The 27,997-nt window shown below is 46.7% G+C and overlaps 2 protein-coding genes across 4 annotated transcripts; both read left to right on the top strand.

Moving 5' to 3' along the window:
- Positions 1-552: 552 nt before the first annotated feature.
- On the top strand, positions 553-18,875 carry ANKEF1 (ankyrin repeat and EF-hand domain containing 1). Of its 3 annotated transcripts, XR_015802811.1 has the most exons (11): positions 553-622; positions 5,324-5,710; positions 6,144-6,343; positions 7,379-7,528; positions 7,999-8,122; positions 8,988-9,786; positions 12,301-12,527; positions 13,176-13,342; positions 14,535-14,672; positions 15,688-15,906; positions 18,836-18,875. XR_015802811.1 is itself a non-coding variant. In XM_088162799.1 (10 exons), exons 1-10 carry the CDS (start codon positions 553-555, stop codon positions 15,808-15,810), a joined length of 2,385 nt encoding a protein of 794 aa, XP_088018925.1. In that variant the 3' UTR covers positions 15,811-15,960. The 3 variants fall into 3 exon arrangements, 2 of the variants coding, with proteins under 2 accessions (XP_088018925.1, XP_014750510.2); XM_088162799.1 differs by lacking the exon at positions 18,836-18,875 and having other exon boundaries at positions 15,688-15,960; XM_014895024.2 differs by lacking the exons at positions 553-622; positions 18,836-18,875 and adding an exon at positions 820-2,314 and having other exon boundaries at positions 15,688-15,960.
- LOC106865136 (tubulin monoglycylase TTLL3-like) lies at positions 16,682-27,766 on the top strand. Its single transcript, XM_088160707.1, has 12 exons — positions 16,682-16,717; positions 17,932-18,052; positions 18,136-18,239; positions 18,362-18,691; positions 18,836-18,964; positions 19,046-19,160; positions 19,256-19,363; positions 19,601-19,769; positions 19,844-19,992; positions 20,098-20,344; positions 20,426-20,858; positions 20,931-27,766. The coding sequence occupies exons 1-12, from the start codon at positions 16,682-16,684 to the stop codon at positions 21,786-21,788; spliced, it is 2,799 nt and encodes a 932-aa protein (XP_088016833.1). The 3' UTR covers positions 21,789-27,766.
- The last annotated feature ends 231 nt before the right edge of the window (positions 27,767-27,997 follow it).

Here is a 27,997-nt window from a genome sequence, read left to right as displayed (position 1 = left end):
ACACAGCGTTGCTTCCCATTGGGGAGGAAAAGGAGGCTTGGCGTGTAAGTCAGCTACAAGAAAAGAGAGCCCATGACACCCAAATCCTTCCCCGTGTGCCCTCCTCACCCCCGGCGGCTCGGAGGGCGGCCGGGCGCTGGTCGGTACCGAGCTGAGGGGATCCGGTGGCACTGAGGGGACCCGGGGTCACTGAGGAGGGGCTCTGCCGGCTGAGGGGACCCGGGGGCACGGAGGGGACCCGGGGGCACTGAGGACAGGCCCTGCCGGTTGAGGGAACCCGGGGGCACTGAGGGGACCCGGAGGCGCTGAGGGGACCCGGGGGCACTGAGGACAGGCCCTGCCGGTTGAGGGAACCCGGGGGCACTGAGGGGACCCGGAGGCGCTGAGGGGACCCGGGGGCACTGAGGACAGGCCCTGCCGGCTGAGGGGACCCGGAGGCGCTGAGGGGACCCGGGGGCACTGAGGACAGGCCCTGCCGGCTGAGGGGAAGCGGTGCCGCCTGACGGTTCCTGCCCGCCCGACGCCGTTGCCACGGAGACGGCCACGCCGGCAATGGCGGCCGCTGAGGCGGGCGGGGGTCCGGCCGCGGCCGCCGAGCCCTCGGCGTCCCCCTGCTCCTCAGGTGAGTGCCCGGGGCTGCCGAGGGTCGCAGCCGCCGCCGCTGCCGGGCGTGGCGGCAGAGGGCGGCGGGGCTGGGGACGCCGCCTCCCCGGCGCTGCGGAGGGGTTGGGGCAGAGCCGGCGGGCTGTGAGGGCTGAGCGCAGCCTCTCCGGACGCGGACGCGCTGGACATCGCCCCCCTCACGGCCCGCACCTCTCGCCTCTGGCGGGCAGTTACCTCAGTTTGGTGTCTGCACGGCCGGACCAGCGCGTCCTTGGCAGGGAACGCTGTTTGGGTCATCACCAGCTCTCCAGCATCCTCCCCTTCCAGCGGTTTCTCCCCCGTTAAAGCCAGTCTCCTCTACAGGCCGCCTTTTCCTCTGAATCGCAGTCCAGGGAAAATAAACCAACCCCGGATTTATCCCTTACCTGGCTTCTCCAGGGCTCTGGGCAGGAGCGGCTGCTCACCCTGTTCCTTCCTGTTCATCCCCGACTCCACAGCACTCCAGAGGCTTTCCTGGAGCTCAGCTGTGCTCCTGGCTGAGGAGCCACCTTCTCGGAGCCCCTGTCCCCGCAGGTGTGGCTCACAAACCCGATTGCCAGGTGCCGGCTGGCCCCGAGGGCCGCCCGCCGCTGGCAATTTGGGCTCCATTACATCCCGGCTTGGAGGGATACTGAGGTGACTGGAAGTTGAGAGGCAAGCTGAAGACAAAAGGACGCGCGTCTTTTGATCCAACCCAGCCATAACCTCGTACTGCCTTTACAGCACACAGGACTCGGCCCTGATTCCCAGAGGACTGGATCTGAGCTGAGATCTCCACACGACATTGAAACCTGCTCAGTTCAGACCTAAGTGCCCATCACTGTGCTCAGCTGTGTCTCAGCCCAAGGGAAGGCATTACTGGAGAATTAACACCAGAAAACCACAACATTATCAGCTATTCATGATACTGGAATTCAGTTTTAGGAAGATTTTGCTGCATCACTCCTATTAAACATTAGTCATAGCCAAAAATTCAGTGCAATTTTTCCACATAAAGCTGTAAATATAGCATGGCACTGTTACCATATTGGTTCTTTTTATACTGACATATAGGGCTCATGCTTATCTCTGTGCCCAGCGTGCAAAGGGATTAAATTTAGAAAGTGCTCAGCTATTTTCTCCCACTAAAGATAAAACACATGGAAATTTTGTTTACGGGTTTGTGAATAGTGATAATTAAAGGGATGTTTTCAACTGGAAATTTTGAAACTGAAAATATTGCAAACTTTTAAGGAGTTACAAGTGCTTCCAGCAGCAGTCAGGCAGCAGGCTTTGACTGGGAGACAGGGAATGAGATCACTGGCCACCAGAACTTCTATCAATCTACCTCCATCACAGCTTGGAAAGCTTTGTGGGAAAACAGCAGTCTGACTAAAATTATTTTCTTAATACCAGGTGTACTGAGAAAAGGATTAATCTGGATTTGAAATGAGTTCATGCTCTCCATCAAAACAATGACACATGCTGGCAGAATGAAGGTAGCAAGTCTGTTGATGTTTGTCAACAGATAAAATTGTTGCTAAGCAAATGTTACAAGCTTAGGATTTGTGGTTACAGCTTCATGAAGCTCTCCCCAGAGCATGACTGCCTCAAAGCCACACTAACAATCCCTCCTTTTCCATTAAACCATCTGTTACAGGTGAAGTGATTAAAAATCTATGAAGTACACAAGGTTGGTATTTACTTAATGAAAATTGACAAGATGCTGCAGTTATATTTTCATTTTAGCAGCTTTTTTTCCTTGCTTATAAATTTACATGACCCTGGGAAGAGTTTTTTAATCCCACCTGTCTTTCTTGAATGCTGCTACTTTAGAAACTTTTAATAAAACTTAATCCAGTCATTTTCAACAAATGCTGCAAAGAAATATTAACTGTAACAGTTAAAATGTTATGGTTGTTTTCATGTAAATTGTTGGTTCTTGATGCTTTGAAGCAAAGACTTTAAACTGGGTAAGGACTCAGTGGTGGCTTAATTGTGATAACAACAGACTTCACTATTGTGAAAAAAATAATCTCACTTATGCACATGGAAATAATTTTATTGCTGCATGTGAAATATTAAAAGAATACTGTGATAACCATCCCAAAAGCACCAGAAAAAAATCTGATCAGGACTAAAATTGTACTGATTTGTGCATTATGCTGTGAAAGTGTAATGAAAAAATGAAAAATGAAAGTGTGCAGTAAGTGTAAGGTGTGCCATCAGTCTCATGTCCTGTGTGGGGCAGAGGTTATAGGGAGCAAATATCTCAAGGAATCTCCAGGATAATCCATGAAATAAATCCAAATCCATATGTATTGAATATTATATCCATTTGTGCCTGCATTGAAGGTTAGTCACTAACAGGTTTTTACCAACTGCAGTTCTGCTCATGTTCTGTGGCATTACTAACCTGTGTCCAAGGAGAATGTCACTTCTTCAGTGTTTGCTGTTTCAGGGGGAGAAAGAAAGGAAGAAAAAGGAAGTTTTCAACCTAAACGAGTACCTGAAAAAATGCTGTGCAAAATCCAGGTGCAATTCATGAATAACAGTGGGAATAAAGTTTTTTGGAAGTAAACCCAAACTCCTGCAGGGTGCTGCAGGGTGGTGGGAAGTGGAACAAAACCATAAGAGAACATTGGAGCTTGTCAGTTCCATCTAAGTATCTTTAAAAACATTTCTTTTGCAGAATTTCAGTGGTGTAAGTACTGTAGGAGCTTTCCCTGAAGAACCTTCCTGCTGCTCCTCTTCACAGCCCCTGCAGAGTTTGCATCACAACTTTTTCCTGTACTCAGTAGCCAGAAAAAAAAAAAAAAAAAGCCTTCCTGTACCGAGGATTTGCTCAGAAATTGCTTCCTTAAGGCTTCAGGCTCTAAAAGCCAGGCTCTGTGGGGGCCCCAGTGCTCACTTCTAGCAGGGCATTACTCTGAAGTACCCTTATTTCTCATCTCTAAGCTCTAGGACTACAGGGTTTTTATAGGTGTAACTCCTGTCAGCGGGATAAAAATCTCTGCATTTATTCCCTTTCACTGGACAAAATGCCACAGGAAGCACAACATGGTAGGGATGAGGAGGAGCAAGCCACAGGTGACAGATTTAAGTTATTGCTACTTAAAGATTGGATTGTTTGATGTAAGAATATACATTGGTTATGATCAGAGTGAGGGTTATGTAAGACCTAAACAGAAAAGGGTTGAAGTAATGCCATGTTTAAATGGAGAATGTCAGAGAGCAGCTGACTATTCAGACCAGATTTCATTGCAAAGAGAAAGTCTTTGCATTTTAGTACCCACTTAAACCCTTTTGCAAGGGAGGAGCTTCTAATAACACCACCTTCACCCAGCATGGCTGGATGTACAGGGAGGGAGCTGAGGGCCTTGTCTGGCAGGGAAAACAAGAGGGACAGTACTCAGAAATCTGCCAACAGTTGACCCAATCTCTGTTCTAAAAGTAGGCTGGACACAGAACTTCCAAAGAAATGAAAGGCAATAGCTACAGAAACTATAACTGGCATGTTGTACCTGTGGTACAAAAATGACCTCTCTATCCATTCTCAACCTGATTCACCTTCAGTCATCTTTTTCTACTTTTCCTGCAGTTTTCTCTCAGGCTTCCTTTCCAGAATGGGAGGTCTTGCCTCACAAAGTCTGTTGGAATTGTACATCTTTCTGAATATCTCTCTGCAATCTCACCTTGTCACAGACATCCACAAAGCACCCAGCAGTAGCCAGGCAGATGCTGAGTGGTCCCATTTACAGACTACACTGCAATAAATAAAAAACCCAAACAAACCAAACCCCAAGTGTTCTCTAATAGATGTTCCTTCACTTTTTTTGTGTTGCATGTCCTGTAAGAGTTCTGGAGGACAGGCTGACCCAAGACTTGCTGAAGCTGATAGGAAGTTTCCCATCCACTTAGGAAAGCTTCAGAAATGGTCCCTGCAATGTCTGACCCTCCCTGACCCGACAGCCACGAGTGCTGAGACTAGCTAAAAGAGGCTAAAAAACCTAAAAGAAAAAACCCAAAAGTCATCCAGAATTGAGGCAAGTGCAAAGTCCTGCACTGAATTTTTTCAAGAAGCATGTGATGCATGCCCTGGAAGAACCTTTTCCCAGACCAGTGCCATGCTATCTGCATCTTTTTTCCCCAAATTTTTTGTTGCAGAGAAATTCGACTTGCTCTTTTATGTATATAGCCTAGCAGGAAGTTCATGCATCAGCTACCAAAAAAAAAAAAAAAAAAAAAAAGGAAGGTGCTCAGGCAGGCACTGATGAGGTGATGCTAGTATCAATTTTAGTATCAATTTTATGTTTCAGCAAGTGCAGAGGACACAGTGTCTTTCGATTTTTTTCCCATTGAAAATGACAGATGAACTGCCTCCCCTTAGGCTTCCAAGTAATTGTAGATTATAACAGTTCTTTGAATGGAGAGCAGTTACCCTACAGCTTCTTAACTTAATTTTCTCCTTGAATGAGACCTCTACAGAACAGTTGGATCACTAGGAAGAAAAATTTTGCAAGGCTCTACTTGGGTTTATATAGTGTCTATATGTGCTGCCCATAATAAAAGAGAAATTAGTTCAAAGCCTAGTGTTCTGTCAAGGTAAAGTGGATATTTTCATGCTGTCAATATGGTCTGATTCCTGATTTTACTGGCATGTAATCTGTGAGATTACATGTTTTCTTTTTTGTCCATGCAGAAAATACTTCCTTGAAAGAAGAGGATCTTCCCTATCCTGGGATGCTACCGGTAGATAAAAGGCTTCTAAAGTTACAGATCTACAAACTTCTTCAGTGTGTTCACGAGAAAGACAAGCAGCAAATAGAAATTCTGATCCAGAAAGGATTCCCAGATCTCATTAATTACACAGAGCCTAAGGAAGGATATAGTGCTTTTCACCTGGCCGCCATAAAAAATGACATTGAAATGTGTCGCTTCCTGCTGGAACACGGAGCTCATCCAAATGTTCACGACAAAATGGGACGCACTCCAGCCATGAAGGCAGCTGAGCTAGGCCATGAGGTGATTTTGGAATTATTAGCAAAAGCAAATGCAGATATGACTGCTGTGGATAATGAAGGGAAAGGTGAGTGAGGAAATAACATAAAGCAATCCCTTAACTGTGTGACACACTTACTACACATGATGTGTCCCAGTGTGGAGAGGAGCTGTGGTTGAGGGTTATCCTTACAGCCCAACAGAAGCTGTTGGCCTTAATAGCTTTGATGAAAATGAAAATAATTCTCCCTGAAGAGTCCAGGCCTTTAAATCATAAATATTCCCAGTATGGAGCTGAGAGGTAATTTATGACTGAGAATCACATTCCTCCCATGACCTGTGACATACTGAACTCTGGTTTTCTCCTCAGTTAAAGACACTAAAGTAGAACTCTTTTCTGCATGGATACACTCTCAGTGGAGGGGTCTCTGTTACAGACTCGTCAGCTGTAAAGCTCACAGCCTCATAACCCTTCTGGTAATTTCCTTTTGCACCCTAATTCCCACTGGTTTCCTTTGCAGGTATTTTGTTTTACTGCCTTTCACCTACAGGACGCCACACCCACTGCTTGCAAATTGCCTTGGAATATGGTGCAGATATCAACAACTGCACTACTAATGGGAGGTCTGTGCTTCTACAAGCCTGTGAGCAAGCTCATGAGGTTAAAGAAATGTGCCTGATTTTCTTGGAGAAAGGAGCAGATCCCCATGCAAAAGACCCGGTATGAGCATTTCTGTAACTAAGAACGGATATAGGAGTATAGAATAAATACCACATGAGCCAATAAATTTAAAATAATGAAACAGTGAAAATTGCTTAACTCTGTGGCCATACCTCGTCTCCTCTTCTGCAGCACCCTTTTTCTGGAGGAGAGGGATTTAAGTCTTCTTTTAGATTTTTGTAGGTTTAGAGTGAATGCAAATATTTCCCCAAACTTTATTGAAATTGGGCCAACTCTAAGGAGCTGCAGTTCACTATTTCAGTGGAGCAGTGCTGATTTGTATTTGCCGTGATGATTTTCTTAGATTTTCAGAGTTGAAATAATATTCATTAAAAGGTGAGTCCATTAGGGAAAGTCTGATGAGCAATCAAGGCAGGAACGAGGCATAAGAAACTTTTCTCTCTTTTGTATGTCTTAATCATTTATTTGTTTGCTCCCTTAATTTAACAAAGACCTGAAATCCTGGAGCTCTGTGTTGTGGATAAATCAAGAAGCTCAAGCTTTCCCTTAAAGTCATCCAAAGCAAACATCCATTATTATCTATATGAATTAGAGTGTGAACTTTTCCTCACAGAACCGTAGTGAAATTCCCTGGTTGCTTTGCCTTTCCCCATAGAACTCCTCCTGCCATAGCTCCTTATGCTCCTGCTTTCATAAGCTGAGGTGGTATTTTGTGTTAGATATTGTAAATATGCATGAGAAGATGCCCACAGAATAAAGGATTCCTTAACTAAGGAATTGGTTTTCATGGGCATTATTCAAGGGACTCAAACCTTCAATGTACTTGACTTGCTGGGATCTGACTACTCCATCTTAGCAGCACTATGACTAGATTCTGAGAGCTTACCTGGAAGTAAGATGTACAGTTTCAAATAGTTTCAAATGTCTTTCAATCTATTAGGCTTGTCTCCTTTTCCCAGTAACACGTAAAAGGAGACTTCCAGCAGTTTTATACCAGCCTGGAACAGTCGGACGCCACTGCTGCAGCCTTAGCTCACGGAAGGAGCTGGGAGCTGTTCTCTCGTTCCCTTGCAGGCCACGGGGCGCACGGCCGTGATGGAGGCTGCAAGGGAAGGCGCTGCCGAGGTGGTGCTGGATCTGCTTCGGAGGGGAGCCGATGTGAACCTGTTTGACTTTGAAAGACACAGTGCTGCACATTTCGCAGCCAAAGGAGGCTTTTTCGAGGTGCGAACATTTGTGGCGTTAAAGCATTGCAGCAAAGACAAACCTGGGTGGGGTTTTTTTGTTGTTACAGGGTTTTGCTTTGGGTTTTTGGAGTGTGTTTTTGTAAGGGGCTTTTTTGAGTCCATTATCACAGCTGATCAAAGCATGATAAGTAATCAAAAGCAGATTCATTTTAAGTATCAAAGGGATTCCAGCAGGGATAGATAGGCCAGACAGGGGCTTACAGTGAGCTGGCAAGAAGATGGTCCTTGGTGTCTACAGCTATACAAGGTTTCTGTTTCATCAGTTAAATAAGCATAATACTATATAAAATATTAATGTTATATGTGCATTGATCAGCTGAACGTGGGAGATGACTTCATTATTAGAATGGGAATGTAAGATATTGCATTTATTTGTAAATCAATCTCACATTTTCACATGTTAAGAAGCAGACAAGATTTTTGGTGGGATTCTGTTTGTTTTTCTAGATTCTGACGATTATTTCAGGTTATAATGCAGACTTGAAACTGATTGCTATGAATGGTAACACTCCACTTCATTACGCTGCGGAGGGAGGATTTACAGATTGCTGCAGGTATATAGGACAAAGAGGTACATTAAAACTAAGTTACTTTGCAACTATTATCTATATTCTATTTCTGTGCTAAAGGAAAGATTTCATTTGGGTATCTCTGAAGGATTTTACTCTTGGGTACTCTGTGGCAAAATCGTCATTCAGAAGGGCCTAACAGAGGCTCTTGTCTCATGTGGATGAGAGAACGTTTCCCAAAGAAAGCAGCAGAAACACCAGGGGTTTGTATAACTTAGTGTTGGACAGTTTAAAGTGGTTCTGGGTTTAGATGGGTTTTGATGTTTTGTATTGAAACTTCCAATAGAAAATAAATATTTGATTTGATGATCATTTAAAAAAAATCTCTGTGCAGTCATGAGGAAAACTTCATGCCCATGGGTATGGAAACATGCCCTGAAGCAGCTGTGATCCTTTCCTGACTTGGTCAGATTATCATGGCACTTGAAGCTTTGATCCAAGAGAACCATGCAAAGTCCCACATTCTGTTCTTGTGGTCAAACAAGTGATCCATTGCCAAACTGTAATGTTAGGGTATAGAAATAAGTGACACTTTAATCTTAGTTTGCTTCTTAATCTTGCTCACCACTTCAAGAAAAAATATAAAGTTTCTGTTGAACTTCTCTCTTTTTATACATATTAATGAGTGGATGAATAAACAGAGCATGGGTTGCTCAATACTTCCCCCTTTGGGAAAAAATATGGACATGTGGCTGACCTTCCAGCCTGGGATCAATGATGTGGTTCCACCTACCATTGCTAATTACACCTAAAACAGTATAAAATTGTAGGCCTGTGGCAAGGAGTTGCCTGTGTGTTACAAGTACCTTACATTACATAATTAGGAATTCCACTGCACTTTTAGCCAAACTGTATCCATATTTCTAGGCTGTGATCCTACATGGTCAAACTTGGCACATCTGACCCCGAGGGAGGTTGCCAAGCACAGTGGGTTTAAAGCAGCGGCAAAAGTATTGCGCAAAGCTGAGAAAGCCTTTAAAAAGCCCAACGAGATCCTTGCCTGGTACCTGAAGGTGTACGACTGGTCCTTGCAGCACGAGGATGCCATCCGCAAGGAGTTTGAGCCTCAAGAAGAAGGGGATGGGATGGTATCCAGAAATGATTTTATGGCAGTTATTCAGAAGCACTGGGGCACTGTGGATGAGGAACAAATAGAAATCCTTGCTAAAAAGCATGAAGTATCTGCTGACAGAATCAGACTTGACGATTTTTTTAAAGGCTCAAAGTACTTGCAGAAAACCTTTCTGTTATCATCCTTTGGGCCCAAAGCAAAGAAGAAGAAGAAGAAACCACAGAGAAAAAAAGGCAAGAAAGGCCTCCCTGTGCCGATTTGTGTAATCCCAAAGAGTGAACGCCCGCTATGGGAAGATGGCCTCCCTGTCTACATGGTTGAGGCTGTCCCACACATTCCTGAAGAGCAGCGTTTCAAACGGGACCACCAATCCACCCATCCCATGCTCGATGACCGTGCCTGGTACGTAGAGGAGCCAAGAAAAACCCTCCTGGATATCAACTACCTTGTCAAAGAAAGAGACTTTGTGTCTCTGCAGAAAGCCTTCGACACAGGTGTGCCAGTAGACATAAAAGATAAATATTACAAAACGCCTTTGATGGTTGCATGTGCAAGTGGCAACATAGTTCTTGTGGAGTTTCTTCTGGAAAAGGGGTAAGATAATTTCAATTTCATTGCTATTTTGGGAAGGCTTTCAAAAGCATAAATATCCAGGAAATATTTGGATGCAAAAGGCTATGGGATTTTTTTTGCTTACATAACATTTAATATTAAAGTTAGTTCCCTAAGATCTTAAGTCACAGGGGGTAAGTTTATTATTTTTCACATTTTGGTAGCATGGAAATGAAAACAACCAAGAGATAAGTTCCCCAGGATTGAAATTTTTGGTGTCTGGACCATTGCCATTTGGTCAGCTGCAGAGTTCATACCCATGTCTCAAGCAGTGCATCCTCACGAGCGAACTCTCAAAACTGGTGAATGATTTTGGGGAAATCTGACTCAAAGGACTTGCCTGAAATCATCAAGGTGATCCTGGACTTTCCTGTTCACATGCCTGGTTTAAACCTTCCCTTTCCTCTGCAGCTGAGGCAGGCACAAACAGCAGGATTTACATCAGAAGCTCCTGCTACTAATTAGCCTGCTCCTCATTTTAGAAGTGCTTCAGCAATTCTGTAGCCTGCAGACACACTCGTGAAAAATCTCAATGACAGCTTAAAAATGAAAGCAATTTCTGAAAGATTCAGTCATGCTTGTGTAATAGCATAATCTCTTATTGTCAGACTGCTGTGGTCCTACAATCCTTCGCATAAATGCCTAAATGAACATTTTTCAAAGATATTTACGTTAACTTTGTTCTCCCTACCCATAGATAGAATTCATGTTATATTAATAGCTCGAGGAAAGTGGCTGTAGTCATTGCTCTGATTCCTGCAAAGTCTAACAGCACATGAATCTTTACACACCCTGGTAATTACACTGACATTCCTAGAGCATATGCAAAATTGTGTCATGTGTATATTCAGGTTTTCCAAAGACAAAGATGTAAGAGCTACCAAATTAATCCACCAGACTAGTCTCTACTCCTTTTACCAAGCAGACAGCACTGGAGTCACATACATTTTAGCAATAAGTTCTAGAAATAAAGTAAATGAGCTTAAAAAAATAGTACCAGTTTTGAGATTTTTTCGATTGAAATGAAAATGTAAAGTTATCAGTAGCATTTAGGTTTGCATCTCTCAGCATCATGGGCTTGCAGTTTGGCATGGGCATTCAAATACCTTTTACAATATAAACTTTTCAGTACAGAACCACAAATCCATATTGAGTACCAAACAAAACATCCAGATAAATGTTTAGCATTTATTAGGTTTAAAATTAAATTGGTGGTATCTAGTTTCTATCTTCCTCCAGAAAGAATAAGAAGTGAATGAAGTTTGATCTGATGGGAAATTCTGTATTAATGGGCAGAAAATGCTGAGGAATTTTTCAGTCAGTGCTGTGTTGTTCCTGTTCCCATTGACTCGTTTCTTTCTGATAGACTGAAGTTAAGAAAAAGGTTCAAGGGGCAGACAGAGTCTGAATGCAGGCAAAGAGGTTGGGATGAGAGAGAAAGTGAAATAATGGTAGGAGCTTTTTTAAATGGGAATTAAAACAAATGAAAACTGCATATGAATAAACCATAACAGCTTGGTGACTGAAAAATAAGAGAGATAAATGTGGTAGGTCGGGGGAATTTACTGGACTAAGACCTCATCAAATGTAGAATTCTGAAAAAGATTAAAAATTTAAACAAGGAAAGAAAAACAGATGAATCTATGCTTTTATCTAGACAATCATCTGACCTGAAGAGCAAACAGCTAGAGCTGGAAGCAGCTTCCTTCATACTTTTTCTTTTCTCCCTTCCTCCTTTTAGGAACACAGCAGTTTTTTGTCCACCAAGTAAGAGGGACAGTGACCCTTCAGGACCTCCAGGGCTGATAATGCTTTTTGTCTCAGCTTTATCCAAAGGCAGCATATTGCAAGGATCTCCCCTGAATTAGCCCTTGCTTTCTCCAGAACATTCCAGTTTTAGTTTGGGAGCAGAAACAGATCCTAGTCCAGCAGCACAGTAGCTGAATAGTTTCTCAGTGCTCAGGTTCCCAAGGCAAACATTCTGTAACTCGTTTATTGAAGGGGGAAGCCAATGCAGAGAAATTAAGCAGGCAGAGGACAGCAACATTGAAAGGTGAACACTTCCCTTTTGTGCAGGCAAGCTCTGCAATGCTGCCACATGTCCTGTAGCACCTGCTCTTGGCCCAGAAGTGTGCTTTTTGAATTCCTTCATCTGCTTTCTGCCATTCTCAGTGAAGCTGGAGCACAAATACTATCAGCCTTTTACAGGACTAAGGTGTTTGAATGCCTGTACCCATGAAAAGCTCCATGTGAAGGAAGGACACTGATGACTTGGGGAGGGACATGAGCAGCACCCAGGCACACTTACAATCCCTATTCCATGACAAGTTCAGGGACTCAAATGGTTTCAGAGTAGCAGTAGCAATATGAAAATAGCTATTGACATTGACTATGCCATTGCAGTGGGCAGTCCCAGTTGATTGCACTTGGAGCTGGGGCTGTCACTGTAGATACTGGACAGCTTCAGCTGCCACATCTGCTCTTACTCCTGTGCAGGGCTGATGTGAATGCAACAGACAACTTCCTGTGGACTCCTCTGCATCATGCTTGCTATAATGGACACCTGGATATTGCAGAGGTGCTGGTGAAGGCAGGAGCAGCCGTGAATGCCCCTGCAATAGGCAATGCCACCCCGCTGATGAGAGCCATTGAGGCCTGCAGGCTGGACATGGTCTATTTCCTAATCACTGCAGGTGCTGACGTCCAGGCTACAAACAGCAATGGTAAATAGCAATGTCTCCAAAACAGGCTGTTTCTTTATTAAAAACTCCTGGAACACTTTGAGAACTGTTCTGCACTCAGGGTTGCTGTCAGGATTGGGATGAAGGTAACAGGTTCAGTTCGTTTTCTCCAGTCTGGAATCATTATTGAAAAAAAAAGTCGGTTTTCTTGGGCTTTACATATCTATGAAGTAACATGATTAATTACTCGTGATTGATACATACAGAGTTATAAGTGGCTTTAATGAAAACATTCTATCTAGTTATTATTATTTGAGGGAGAATTAGATTTCAGTTGTGGCCCAGAGTATAGTCTGCCACTCATTTAAGTGATTTATTATTAGCCACAGGCAGTCCTTGTTACAAAACTTCCTTGCTGCTCTGCATGTAAATATAACTCCTGAGAAAAAAATACTTAACAGAAGACCAAATCTGAGCTGGTATTGAAGTGTTACCTGCTCCCAGATCCTTTGTTCAGTGTTATTTCCAGAGTAATTTAAAAGTTAACATGCATCTCCTTTCAAGCTCTTGCTCTAACGTAGGTAATAAAATACTGCCCATATTAAATTCAGTTGATTGTCCAGTTGCAATAAACCAGTGCCAAAGTTAATTTTCATCGTTTCCACAGATATTTATTATTTTTAAATACAGGAAAGAGTGTTCTTGATCTTGCTCAAGTATTTCAAAATGATACAATAATTGAACTGCTCGAAAATCAACTGCAAATTTTGGCAGAAGAACAAGAAAAAGAAGAAGCAATGCTAGCAAAAGGTGGGAAGCCAAAACCAGCAGAGCCACCGAAACCTGTGAAAGAAGAGGTATGAGAGATGGTAACAAAGGACTGATTTCCTCGTAGTTAGCAGGGAGCTTCTTTCTTTCCTTTCTTTGCCACCCATTTCTCTCTAACGCTGTAACTCGGGCAGCTTTGTTAAAGTGAGTATTTTCAGATGTCAGTACTTGTTCTTGTGAGTATTGGAACTTGTTCATTGGTTGAAATTTGTCTTTCTAATTATACAAACTTCATGTGTTCCCCAGACACGCATAAGAATGATGCTCTGTATCACTGACAGAACACAGAAAAATATTTCCTTTTCTTTTTCCCTCCTCCTGAAGTATATGCTCATCCAGCTCTGTTGTGGTAAAAACTGAACAACTGGTAACCATAATTTTTTAAAGGGAGAATTTTTTTTTTTCACAAGATAAGAACAATACCCTTCAAACTGGTAAAAAGGTTTTTTATTCTCCTAGTTGAACTCACTGAGACAATACCAGGCTTGTTAACTTCCTATTTTCCATTTTGTCCCCTATCTTTCCTCTTCCACTATTTACCTGAATTCTGATTTCAAATCCCACACTGATGTTTGCCTGTTTTATTTCTGAATGCTTTTCCTGCACCCTCTGGGAGCCTTGAGCACCTCAGCATTGCCCTATTCCCAAGCTGACATCAGCCTCACTGACCACATCTGGGTTCTCCTACTGTGGATGAGACCTTCCTGATTCACCCGTGGTACTTGTTAGTCACATCCAGGATGCTATTTAGGGAGAAGATGCAATTGCATCTGCATGGCTGGAAGTGTCCTTCAGCTGCCCTAGACAGTGCAATAAATATGTCTCAGTAGCTAAATGTTGGCATCCCCCTTTCACAATGGTTTTGAATGTCAAGGACAGCACAGGGCTTTCAGAGGCAGGAGGATGACAGCCTTAGGTGCTTGTTTATTCCTCACTTGGAAGAGGATGGGATCACCAGTGGTACAAGGTGACTGTCTTGGGAGTCATAAAGAGCAGTTAATGTTTTAGTGCCCAAGGAGGAGAGGTGCCTTTTACCTTTCAAAAAGTTGGCTCTTGCAATTTCTGATTTTTAAAAATCAGCTTTGAGAAAAACAGATTCTGAAGAGATAAAGAAAAATGCTCCCCCAGTAAACATTGTAGCAGAGTATCAGAAGATGCAGGATGCATGCCTTGCTTCTGAACATGACATATTGGTATAATTGGTACCTTCTTCCCCTTCAGTCTGAAGATGTATCTGAGCCACCTGAGGAAAACCCTGTTCCTGAAAAGACAAAGCGTTTCCGTAAGGACAGTTCTGCTTATTGGAAATCTTTGGCAACGAGAGAAAACAAAAACGACATCTCCTTCAGGCCCAGAAAAGTATGTATGGCAGCAAAACATGAATGCAGTTTCATGGTGACTTAAAGGCAGACCTTGCTGAGATCAAAACCCAGAACAATCCAGTGAAATTTCCACCGTTCAATTAGCTTAGAGATGATGTGACACAGCCTGGAGAGGTTGCCACCAAACAACAGTAAATTAAAGAGTTCATGGATGTGTATTATATAGTAACACATATATTTATGGAAATCAAGCTCTTATCAGGTTTTCAAATACGATTAAAGCGGAGCCACAGTACAATAAAAATGCAACTACATTTATGATATGTATTTTTATATTCCTGCTTTTAAAAGATAGGAATCTATTTGCATAGCATGGGTGCCAACTTCTAACTTGCCCTGTTGATTAGTTATCACATGATGACTTGTGTCAGTAACAGTTACTGAACTAGATGGATAACAGCACACTAAATATTTGCTTCCTAGAGTCAGAATAGTGGAAATGTAACTTTTCTGTCAGGGTCTTGTTAATACCCGCTTAGAAATAACTGAGAAACAGAACAAGATAATCATAGTGAGGTAATTTTTGTAATATTTTTTTCTCCTTGCAAAGGGAAAGAACACCACTGCTGGCTGAGCAGCAGTGTTTGCAGTTTGTTTATCATTTCCCTAACCCTGATTTGTGCTAGTTTCTACTATGGTCTCAGAGGACTGAGGCTACATAGCTGATGACTTTACAGCTAATTAGTATCTTCTACTGAGGATCGTGAGCCCAAGTCAATAATTTTGAATAATTACCTTAAGATCTTCTTTCCCACATTATCTGTAACCAGAGTCCATGGCATGTTATAGCTTGGAAGTGACAAGAGAATGCTCTGTCTATACACACACAGATGGCTGACCTGTCTTCTGCTGGGAGGCCACACTGCTTCTTTTCTATGTCTCATAGTGGGAAGCAGTTCTACAACACGGATCTCTTTGACTAACAGTATCTTCTTAGTGTTTCTGTTGCAAAAGTTCCATCCAAATTAACTACAAATAATTTTGTTTTGTAGATATGGAGTCCTGATGCCACAGCAATAGAGCTTGCAGAAAAGCAAGAATTACTCCGTGAACATGCTGCTCTTTATGGTCACATGGAAGATTTTGCAACTCTCTTCAATAGAAAATTTGACTAAGCACAGCATCTGGAAGAAGCTACTTCAGTATATATTTTGAGGAGACAAAGATGTAAAAGGCTGCTCCTTTGCAAGGAAGGAATCATGCAGTACTCAGTAAATACGTCTCAGTTACTGTAAAAGAAAATAATATCAAGCTTGTTGTCTATAGATTATGTCGCTTACACACAATCTTTTGTTGAGGGCTTAGTCTAGAAAAAGATTTATCCTTATGTGATTCTAAGTCTTGGAGCTAGCTCAGTATACTTCATGGAATAGTCACTGTTGTGACACACACGTGTCCTTTCTAAAGGTGTGGCTTTATACGGCTTTCCTTACCCCAGCACAAAACTTCTTCCGGGAAGATACATTACCCTTCTATTCTAAATATGTAGATATGAACATGGCATTCAGTAATTAGCTAAGCAATGTTCTGAGTTGTCTGTAGAAGCAACAGAGAGTTCAGAATTTACACCAGGACCATCACTTCCTGGTGTACCTGTTTCATGTTCTCCCATCCATTTGCCAAAGTGCACACGAGACCTGAAACTGCTTCCACCCCAATGGGCACATATTGTTTTCCTTCTGATTTCTTGAAAGGATAATAATCTCTATATAATAATCTGTAATCCATTTGCCACATCTCTCCACAGACTGTTGTTATCTCTCAGATGAAGGAGGGGTCTCTTAGGGAGTGCTAATGGAGATCTGCATTGCAGAGTTCCAAGCCACTGAGATCATCGAGTCCAACCTGTGACCTCTGTGTCAACCTGACCATGGCACTGAGTGCCACATCCAGTCTTTCCTTAAACACCTACAGGGACAGTGACTCCACCACCTCCCTGGGCAGCCTATTCCAATGTTAACCCTTTCCATGAAGAAATTCCTCCTAATGTCCAACCTGAATACGTATCTCTTCGTCCTCCAGGTAATTTTTCCCAGGATCTTCCAACTTGCCAGAAGGAGTTATTAACAAACACTCTTCTGGGGCATCCAAAATTGATGTCACATTCATTGTTCCGAAATTTTTGCTTCTAGCTTCTTTCTAAGAGATTTCTTTTGCTCCATCACCTTCTGAAGGACCAGTTGAAGCAACTGATTCATTTTCCATTCCTCTGAACCACTTCTGGTTCCCTGTGAGCATTCCTGAGAGCTGCAAAGCTTTCACCAATAATGACCCTCTGAGGGTTGTCCAGAGTTTTCTCCTGGAGAAGGTGGTTCCAACAGGTCTGGACCCCAGCAATCACTCCACCACAGCCAAGGGACCCTGTCTGTGATGCCAGTTTAACATTATGACCCAGCTCTGAGGCCAGGTAACTGAGGTTCTTGTTAATAGATCCCTCAGGGAGAATCAGAGTGAAACAACACTGAATGACCAGTGTGTGTTTTTTATCTGTCAGCATAAAACTTCTGCTGGCTGCAGATGATTGTAAATAGCAAAAATGGTAGTGCTTCAGTTAAGTCATAGAAGGCAGTGTGGGCAAGGAGCCCGTGAACAATTGTAAATGAAACTGCATCTCTGAAAGAAGGAGAAGCAAAGGGGCAATTTGCTGAACAGTAGCCATCAAAATAAAATCAAGCAGCAGTCAGAAATTATACTGTAAGGTAAAACTGTGCTTCTGGCAGAGCTCTCTCATGGAGATTACTTAGGACAGTTCACAGCCTTCATATGTCCAATGAGGTTTTTCTGGTTCTTAGTGTAAGGTTGAGCAGCACACCATTCCTTGTGGGATCCTCCACTACCTGTATCAGGAAGGGATCATCAAAACTGTCCAGAAACCTCCTGTACTGTCTGTACTTTGCTGTGTTGCTTCTCCAGCAGCTGTGAGGGTAGTTAAAGTCCCTCACAAGAGGGGAGACCAGGACCTGTGATGCTGAGGCTTCTTTGAGCATCCTGCATTGTGGCATCACAGTGGTGATGGAATTAGGAGGCCGTGTCCTGTGCAGGACACCCACTGCAGTCCCTAAGGGATGGGGGAATAGGAAAACTTGTTTGGCCTGGAGGAGACAGAGCCACCCACAGCTTCTCACCATCAGACTAGCCTGGGACAGTGTGACACAGAGAGCATCACTGTGGGCACACAGCCCCTCAGCCAGGGGCAATACTTGAGCAGGTGACATCCCAGCTGCCCCTGGGCCAAGGACAAAGGACCAGCGGGGCATCCCAAAGCTGCCGAGTGCAGCGGGGATGCTGGCAGAAGGCTTGGCAGGTCAGGGAATGCCATGTCAGAAGCCCCAGACTTGGTGAGGCAGAGGCAGACAGGTCAGCATGTTCTCCCCCTCCCTGCCTGTCCCGTGGGCATGGGGACATGGGGACAGTGGGCTCAGGTGGGGCTGTCCTCACAGGGCAGGTGGCAGCTGTCAACATCGACTACCGCGATGGCCGCTACCACGCGGCTGAGTCTGAGCGGTTCAGGAAGGCCAGGCTGCACGTGGAAAAGGCCATTAAGGTGAGGGTTTGATTTCACACTGCCCCGAGATGCCACATGCTTGCATTTGTGCACCTGTGGCTCAGGAGAGCTGAGCCAGAGGACTGCGGTGGGGCAGGCTGAGCTCGCTGCTCTCCCCACAGGAGAAGAAGATCTTTGCAGTGCAGGGCCCTTATCCCGTCATCCGCCGCCTGCTGCGTGCCCGGGGCTGGGTGGAGAGGAAGCTGCCCCACAATGGCAAACAGCTGAAGCGGCAGCCTGGCGACCAAAAGAAACAGCAGCCGGAGAAGAGGACAAGTGGGGATGAGCAGGGGGAGGCCGTGCTGAACCCACGTGGTGGGGCACAGCCTTCCCTGGGCACCACAGAGCCCCTGCACCACCCATGGCCATGCGATAAGGAAAACAGGGAGGAAAGGGAGGATGAAGACAAAGAGGAGTGCAGTGAGGACTCTGATGACATCCATGAGCTCATGGTTAGCTAAGAGGGCTAGGGCTGAGCTCTGCCACAGCTCCCCATGTCCTTCCCTGGGACCCTCAGGGGCAGGGGACAGCCTGGGGCAAAGGGCTGGGATAGGATGGGGGCTCCCTGGCTCACCCCAGCTCACTCCCTCCTGCAGTCCTTCCTAGTGCAGGACCAGGTGCCAAACTTCCTCTGGACCATTCGCCTTAGCACCATTGACCAGAAGCTGCTGCCGAGGATTGAGGTGGTGAACCGCTATCCGCGGCTGTACGCGCTTTGCACCAAGGTGGGAGCACGGAGGCATCAGGGAGAGGGGCACAAGGGGTGTGGGGGTGTCCAGAATGGAACGACAAGCTTCTTTAAACAGGAGGGGCTGTGCCAAAGCCTGCAAAACTTGCCCTGGTTCGAGCAAGTCGACTTCAACACCTTTTTCCCCCGGTGCTACCGGCTGGGGATCGAGGACGAGCAGGAAGCCTTCATTGGTGAGCTGGGGCTGTTGCCCTCCTGTCACCCTTCGCGCTCCAGTCTTCCTATGTCCTGTGCAGGACTGGCTAGGGACAATGCTTCCCTCTTGCAGAGGATTTCCGCCTCACTGCGGCTCGCAGCCTGCTCAAACTAGCCCTGCAGAAGGTCGGGGACAGGCCAGTGGGGACAGAGCAGCCCCCCAAATCCGACGAGGTGCCAGGTGAGTGCGTGGAGCTGGCTGAGCGGGGCGGAGGCGGAGGATGACACAGGGAGTTCAGGGTTAAGGGTGTGTCTGAGGGCTGAGCTTGGGGGCCGAGCCTCTGCTCATGCATGTGGCTTGGGAACCCTTACTCCCTCCCTGCCCTAGCTCCAAAGGCACCCATCCCACAGGGAGGCTCAATGCTTCGGCCCCAAGGCTGGTGTAGGAATCATGTCACTCACCCCATGCTGTCCACAGCAGGGCCGTGCTCCCCCCTGTATCCCCAGCTGCTGGAGGAGGCCCTGGAGGTCTGTGAGCAGCACCTGGGCATCCTGGGGCACCAGGACATCGACAGGAACACCCCGTCACCCTGCCGGACATGCATCGACTGGGACCGCTTCCTGCAGGAGTACTACCGTGTGGCACAGTGAGTGCCGGGCGAGACGGGGGCAGGGGGGAACGGTGGCGGGGCCGGTGCTGAGCCCTCCGTGTCCCCCACAGTGAAGGGACCAGGCTGGTGCTGAGCAGGGAGCAGCGGAAGCAGTGCCAGGACCTGCTGCAGCGCCTGGAGAAGCAGCTGCCGCAGCTCGGCATAGAGGGCAACCTCAACATCTGGATCCTCAAGCCCAGCGCCAAATCCCGCGGCAGGGGTAAGCATGGGGCACACACATCCTGCGGCAGGGGTAAGGCTGGGGGAAGCACGGGGCGCACACATCCCCACGGAGCAGGGATCCCACCATCACTGCGTTACCCAGGTATCGTCTGCGCGACGCGACTGGAGGAGGTGCTGGAGCTGGCGAAGAGCTGCACGAAGCCCTCGGCGCGGGTGTGCGAGTGGGTGGTGCAGAAGTACGTGGAGCGGCCGCTGACCGTCTTCAACACCAAATTCGACATCCGGCAGTGGTTCGTGGTGACTGACTGGAAGCCACTGACTGTCTGGTTTTACCGAGAATGCTACCTGCGCTTCTGCTCCCAGCCCTTCTCCCTGTATCACCTGGAGCCGTGAGTGTCCCCCCTCACCCCCGGCTCGCACTGCCCAGCCCCACGGCACCCCCTGACCCAGCCCCGCTCTCCCTGCCCCAGTGCCAGGCACCTCTGCAACGTCTCCATCCAGAAGCGGTACAAAACATTACAGCCGGACCCCCGCGTGCCCCACGACAAGATCTGGTCCAACAAGCAGTTCCAGGCACACCTGGCACAGCTGGGGCGGGCAGATGCTTGGCAGCGCGTGATGGTGCCCGGCATGAAGGCGGGGATCCTGAACGCCTTGCGCTGCGCCCGGGATCAGGTGGGCTCCCGCAAGGGCAGCTTTGAGCTCTTCGGAGCCGACTTCCTCATCGGGGAAGACTTCCGGCCCTGGCTGCTGGAGATCAACTCCTGCCCCACCATGAGCCCCTCCTCGGCGGTGACCCGCCGGCTCTGCGCCAACGTCCAGCGGGACACGCTGCGCCTCGTGCTCGACCGCAAGGACAACCCCACCTGTTCCATTGGTGCCTTTGAGCTCCTCTACAAGGAGGTAGGCTGGGGGCTGGGGACAGCCACACCGCAGGCACCCCGAGCCCCCACTGCCCGTTGTTTCTCCCTGCAGGCAGCCGTGGCCTCATGTCTGACTGTGGGGCTGAAACTGCTGGTCACAGGCTGTTCCCTGAAGAAAAGCCAGCCGGCAAAGCATGGATCCCAGGACAAGCTCCGCACCACTGCATCGAGTGCTCCCCAGCTCTCTGCACCCTCAGGGGACAAAGCCAGCAAGGTCCCCTGGTCCAGAGAGGCACGGGAAAAGCTGTCTCCTCTGGGGCCGCAGAGCAGCTGCTGCCTGCCCACGTCTGACCCTCCAGCACTGCCACAGTCCCCAAGCTACTCTGCTGGAGACCAGGAGCTGCCGTGGCTCCTTCACCTGGTGGTCGGGCAGCCCGAGGAAGCTCAGCCCCAGGAAGCTCAGCCCCAGGAAGCTCAGCCCCAGACAGCTTCGCCACCGATCACCAGCTGTCCTCTGGAGAGCGGACCTGTATCACCGCCCCAGGAAACGACCAGGAGTCCTTCATGTCAGTCTCCAGGCAGTTCTGCTGGGAGCCAGGAGCTGCCATGGCTCCTTCACCTGGTTGGGCAACCCGAGGATGCTCAGCCTCAGGAAGCTCACACCCAGGAAACTCAGCCCAAGGCAACTTCGTCTCTGATCGATGTCCGTCCCCTGGATAGGTTGCCACTGCTCCAGGAAGCGCGCAGGAGGCGCTGGCGACCGCGGGGTTCCTCTGCCAGGAGCCAGGGATTGCCACAGCTCAGTCAGCTGGGTGGGCAGCCCCAGGCTGCTCAGCCCCACACAGTTCTGCCCCTGATCAATGGCCGTCGTCTGGTGAGGGGGCCTGTGCCACAACCCTGGCGACCCCCGGGCTGTGCACCGGCTCCTGCAGGACTTGCTTCCAGGCCAATGCGCCTGCCTGCGCTGTAACAGAGCACCGGGACCCCCGGCCCCTGCCTGGAACAGAAGAAGCACACGCCAGCTCCCAAGAGGGTGCAGAAGACCTGGGACACAGAGACATCCCCACGAGGTGGCAGCGCCCTGCCCATCCTGGATGGGGTGACACAGCAGCACCCGGCTGCCTCCCACGCGAACCACACCCCATTGCTGTGCCTCAACCTGCACTCCTGCTTTAATAGACTTTCATGAGAAGGAACCTGGCTTGGACCTTCTGTGTGTGGGAGATGTGGGCACAGCTGTGGGGATGATGCTGCAGGAATTGGGGCTGCCAGGGCAGCTCATCTGCTGGGATACAAACAGAGGAGGAAGGAAAAGCTGCCTCCACTCCTGCCTGCCTGCGGTGGCCCCTGCCAGACAGAGCTGTGGCAGTGGTGACATTTCTGCACCCAGGCACTGGGAACCGGTCAGGCACAGAGTGCTGGCAGAGCTGGTGCCCCCTGCAACGGCAGGGGGATGGCAGTAGGAATCCCATCCTGTGTGTGTGCCAAGAAAAGAAGTGAGTGCTTGAGCAGGTGGGGATTGGCAAAGGGAAGTAAGGTGTCCTCAGGGGTCCCCTGTGGGCACTAGGGCTCCTGGGGCTGCTCAAACGTACAGGAAAGAAGGTGGGGGAGAGTGCAGAGCAGGCTCTGGGACAGCACCAGCTCCTGCAGGTTCCTTTTGGGACAAGGTAACCCACCTTCTTATAGAATCACAGAATGGGTTGGATTGGAAGCGACCACCATGGATTATCGGGTCCCACCTCCCTGCTCAAGCAGGGTGATCCCAGAGCACATGGCACAGGATTGTGTCCAGGTGGTTCTTAAATATCTCCAGGGAGGGACAGAGAGAGTCTCTCTGGGGGATCTGTTCCAGTGTGTGGAGTGAGTTCTTCCTGATAGGTGGAACAGGCACTGCCTGGGCAGACATAACCAGTGCATGATACATCAGCTGCAGAAAAAGGCTGGTGTTTCTGGCAGAGTTCTGACGTGGAGATTAACTGGGAAAGTTCCATGCTATTAGAGCCAGTTCTTCAGGCCTCCTCTCTGCAAGAACCACACTGAGGAACTCTTGCTGAGTTAAGGTACAGACAGACCATTTGCTGCTGGCTGCATTCATCAGGGCCACTGGGAGCAAGTGGAAGAAATCTATATAGAGATTATAGAGATTTTCCCCTAGGGTTCAAGGGGAAAAATCAAACCTGGCCAGGAGCAGGGGCAATCTCCTGCATCAGTTCGGATCATGTACCCATGTTGGTGAGTAGTCCCTGAAAAAGTTGTTCGGCAGAGCAAGTACTGAGGGGGGACCATCTTCTGCTCCCTTAGGAAATCCTTATGGGAATCATCCTTGTGCCTTCTCATCCCAGCCAGAACAGGCTGTAGACTCTCCCAGTCTTCACATGTTGTTCCACAAAAAGAAAGGGAGAAGAGCTGACTTAATTGGTGTTCTGATATCTACCACTCAACTCAGAAAACATTTTTGCATGACTGGTTAATTCATTCACATGACAGTGGCCCAGAGGCAGAAGTCAGAGCAAACAGAGGGGCTTGGCTGGAGCCAGGAAGAATCTTTCAAGACTGTCCCCAAGGGTGGCAGTGTGGATGTATTTAGAGACTCCCTGTTGTACATCAGAAGCGGAGTAGGAGAGTCTCTTGCATGAAGCAATGACAGCAGCATAGGAAGATTTTAGGGATCTGAGAGCAGGTGTCACAAGAAGAGTCAAAGGATGAAGCTCCAGAACTTAAATGACATCAGCAGAACTAAGGGTGTTGAACAAAGTGCTGGAAGTAAGCTGTGAGAGAGAGAAAGAAACTGTGCTAATGAACTGGTTCTGGAAAAGCTGGGTGATCATTTGGTGGATGGTTTTAAAGGGGGACAAGGGATAGTCAGAGTGATAGAGACCTTGGCAATAGAGAGGAAAGCTCTGCTTTCCCAAGTGACAGATCCTTCTGGGAAGCTGAATCAGTTGTGTGTCAGAAAATGTACTGAGAACAAGGAAATTTGCAGGTAGGAGTTCAAACAGATTACTACTGTGACTCAGACTCTTGAGATGGGTAACACAAGCAAAAAATAAATCAAAGGGGGAAGCCAGTGCAGAAAAGTTAAGCAGACAGAGAGCAGCCACAAAAAAAGGAAAGGAAAGGAAAGATGAACTCTGCACATGTACACAACTTAAGGCCACAGGAGTGGCCAGCTAGTGCTAGTTCACAGTTGTACTGTCATTAACCTTAGTCACACTTTGTGATTTGCCTTTGAAGTTCAAACACTTGTGAAGCCTTCAAGGATTGTTTCAAACTCACACAGGTACCTCGGGCTGGCTGCTCTTGCTACCTCAGAGTGCTTCATGTCCTGCTGGATTCATGCACACCTAATTCCCTATTTCATCCCTGCCCCCACCCAGGCAGCCCTCACATACCTACCCAAAATGCAAACATGCACAATGAGTCCCTTTGTGCAGTTCCTTGTTCCTAAGACAGTCCTAAGCCTCCCTGCAGTTTCCCCAGCTTGCCTCTGCTGTGGCTGTTCAAGGAGGAAGACATGATCACAGTTACCTCATGCCAAGCAAAGAGGGCATCAAATCATCTCTTTGATACCACAACAGCTTCAGGAAAGGCACAAAATAACATATAATGATAAAAATTCCTCTCACCTCTGTCCTCAGATTAGTCTTACAGGCATCCTACATCCAATATATATATTTTCCCCAATTTATCATATATTTCACCAAGTATGTATTTATGACTGAAATACAAGAACCTGCTTTTTCCTTCCCATTTTAAACACATTTACTATTCAGTTGGATTTTTCTGAAAGGCAACTTGCAACACAAATATTGTTCTAGTCCCAGTAATCTGTGCTCATACACTAATGCAAAACAGACAAAAATTCCACAAAGTGGAATTCTTGGGCTGCTGGAAGCAGTAGTGGAGCTAATAAATACATTTACAGCTTAGGACTTTTGAATGGCTCCTGAATAACCCTATATCATTTGTTTGAGACTGAATCACAGGAAATTAAATTTAGCATTACTACTGCCACAAATCTCTTGCCATAGCTCCTAGGAACACTTCATTTATAATATCAAATCAGGGAAGACTTTCAGTAAGAGGAATTGTATTGACTTTAATGGACTGGAGGAAGGAGGATTTCCACATCCCTAAGTAAGGGCTTCACTTCCTGCCCCCAAATGAACTTGACTGAGGCAAGTCTAAATCATGGTGTGCTGGCATTATAAGCCATGGAGACCTCTTGGAAGAAGGCGGGGGGGGGAAAAAGTAAAATAAAGTAGCAGAGTATGTGCTGAATGTGATCTTACAGAAGGATGGGGTGAATAAATCCTCTCCTACTGCCAGCAGTGCCTGTACAACCCAACTCCTCTCCTGTGGCACAGGTATTGCAGGGAAATCAAACATTCTGGAGCTGCTACAACTGCTACAGCCTGTGACATGCTGCTACCAGCAGAAACAGAGCCCAGGGACCCCCAAAGGCAGGAGAGCTGTAGAAACACAGGAAACAGTCTATAAACAGGATCAGTTCTGTGCAATGCAGCTCCTACCTGGTGACTAAAGATGCCAGAAGAAGCCTGGCATATCATAGGGAATTGCTGTTGAGCTGTGCAACCATTACACAGGACCAACAGAAACATTCACAAGAGCCAGAAGTAGCTTCAAATTGCCTATTAATTCTGGATGCCTGTCAGCAATTGTTATCTGATGGGCCAGAGTGAGCTGGCATCTTCTACAGAGGAAAAAAAGAAATCAAATATAACCATTACTGAAAAGAAATAGCTAAAGAATAATTTCATCCTGACTTTCATCCCCTTTTGCCTTTTAGCCCCCCTTCACAATGGCTGGTTGCTCCTGGCAGCACTCCCCTCTCAGCTTGCTGGAGCTGCTTGGCTCCGTTCTTTTAGCCTGTCCCAGCTCAGGGGGTCACACTGGCAAAGGTGCAGGTCCCCCCTCCCAGCTGGAGCGAGCTGCCTGTGAATTGCCAACAGCTGGGGGTATCCCCTCCCAGCCTGAACATTCAATGCTTTCTCCTTGTCACCGTGTGACTCTGAAAGCTTTAAAGCTCTCCTGGGTGAACAGATTTTAATTTATGTGTAAACAAGGAATATGCACCTTCTGACAGTCAAACCTCTGTGTACTGACAGGCACCATCCGCATTTGAAACCCTGATTTGCATCTTTTTGTAAATGAGTTTGCTGAGGCCAGGCTTGTGCAGTGTGATTTCAGTGTGGGAGGAAGCTTTACCTGAATATAAAAATATTCAGTGAAAATGAATTTCAGAGATGCATGTTGCTCTGCTTACAGAAACTAATTTTAATGTGACCCTTCAGCAGAATCTGAAAAATGCTAAAATATGGTCCCTCTAAATAAAATTTTCATGGGGTATGTAATCAAAACTTTAAAGCTGACCATTTTTTTGTCAGGCTCAATATAAGCTTATAAATTTAAAAAAAAAACAAACAAAAAACCAAACCCAAAAAGAGAAAGAAAGAAAGAAACTTCATCCTTAATACCTCTATTCTAACAGACTTTTGAGACTTACCATCAGTAGTTCTCACTAAAATGAATAAGAGCAAACCTGTGGGCTTTGGACAATTCTGTTTCCTTAACTCTGTTTGCATGCTTATCCAGTCAGGGAAGACAAACAATTGCTCACGACAGGTCTGACCCATCACCACCAAACACCTCAGTTGCAAGGCTGAATGTTAACTACTGCCTGTTTACAGGGAATGTTTGCAGCAGTCTCAGGAGCTTGGGAGAGGCTGGATCACTCCAAACCATGACAGAAGCCTTGGTAGAAGAGTTTGGTGCAAATCTCCACTGAGGAGCTCTTTTTGCTTTGATCCTGTTGCTAAGTGGGAAGCCTTGAGGTGCCATTACACATGTGCCTGCAGCAGGGTAAAGATCCTTGCTAGACTCTAAGATTTAAAATGCTGCCTGAACCTCCAGAAGAGTTTTCTGAGATGTCATAAACACCATTCAAACCCACAGACCTCCCAGTTTGTTTATCTCATACTCTGTGCTTTGGGGCCTGGCTTGGTACCACATAAAACATGCCTGAGAGATTCTCCAAAACCCTGTCTTTAGTTTATCTTCGGCCACTGACATTTTCAGTCTGAAACTTGGCTGCAACAAGAAACTGTAGTAGAGAGGTTCTGAGTCCAGTTGTAGGATGGAGCTCCCAATCCAAAGTCTCCTTGGGAATCTTGTGTTAAAGAGGCACTAGAAAAAAAACTACAAACAACTATGCAGGTCCAGTTTCAGTACCACATCTCATCACCTGCCTCTCCTTCATGCTTTGAAGGGCTGCCCATTTCCTCCCTGCACCTCCCTTCTTCCTAATCAGGAGCACTGCAAAGGCCTCCTAAATGCATGGAAGGAGGAGAAAGAAGAATGGCACCCTGGCAGACACCCTCATGGCACAGCAAAGCAGAAAAAGACCATTCTCCTTTCTTTAGTAGTAAAAAAATGCCTTGTAATTCCAAAGGCTTACACTACAGCAGCTGAGACAATCAGTACTGTTTCACTGGGTTCTCTGCCCAGGGTCCTGACAACATTCAGAAATTTGCCTGGAAGCAATAAACTAAGCCAAAAAAATTACAGCACAAGTGAAAGGCACAATTGAAAGTCACATCCAAACAGGCAAAACACAGTGCCAAAGCAGTCAGCAGCCTGGTGGGTATTTTAGGCTATTTAATCCTTCAAATATATGCCAAATATCTACCTGCAAGTCCTCAGCAGGCAGCTTTGCTTCAGTGAGGGGTTCAGTCCAAAGAAAGGTAAATTTTCCTTCTGCTGGAACTTCTAATAACATCAAGTTAAATCATTATTTAATACTAATAATTGCAATACATCACAGAAAATTGGATCCCTAACGATCCTGTTTTGGGGAGGCTGGAACAGCAAGTAGCTCCCCCATCCATAAAGCCGAATTACTTTGAGGAAATTGCCTGTGTTTGAGGTCTGCTCCTGGGGGCTGGGGCACGGTGGTGGCGATGGCAGGGGGGAAAGGGGCAGTTTGCCCACATGCCATGAATAAAAGTCACTGTCAAGGGAAAGATCCCTCCAAAGGCTTTTGCCTTGGCTGAGCAAGAGGGACTCAGCATTTTGCACGCTCTATTTTCTTCCCAGCCCAGAGCAGGACCTGGGGCACAGATGTCAATCTGAGCTGCTTTTCGCCTTCCTTGCGAATAT

The sequence above is a fragment of the Sturnus vulgaris genome, chromosome 3, assembly GCF_052056855.1.
Source record: "Sturnus vulgaris isolate bStuVul1 chromosome 3, bStuVul1.hap1, whole genome shotgun sequence".
NCBI classification, from domain to species: domain Eukaryota; kingdom Metazoa; phylum Chordata; class Aves; order Passeriformes; family Sturnidae; genus Sturnus; species Sturnus vulgaris.
This window is presented reverse-complemented; position numbering and strand designations above follow the sequence as displayed.

Coding starts and splice junctions, on each gene's coding strand:
- ANKEF1 (XM_088162799.1), top strand. CDS start 553: ATGGCGGCCGCTGAGGCGGGCGGGGGTCCGGCCGCGGCCGCCGAGCCC. Junction 8,123..8,987: donor CAGGTATATAGGACAAAGAG/GTACATTAAAAC, acceptor CCATATTTCTAG/GCTGTGATCCTACATGGTCA. Junction 13,343..14,534: donor CGAAACCTGTGAAAGAAGAG/GTATGAGAGATG, acceptor CTTCCCCTTCAG/TCTGAAGATGTATCTGAGCC.
- LOC106865136 (XM_088160707.1), top strand. CDS start 16,682: ATGTCCAACCTGAATACGTATCTCTTCGTCCTCCAG. Junction 18,965..19,045: donor TGTACGCGCTTTGCACCAAG/GTGGGAGCACGG, acceptor TTCTTTAAACAG/GAGGGGCTGTGCCAAAGCCT. Junction 20,345..20,425: donor TCCCTGTATCACCTGGAGCC/GTGAGTGTCCCC, acceptor TCCCTGCCCCAG/TGCCAGGCACCTCTGCAACG.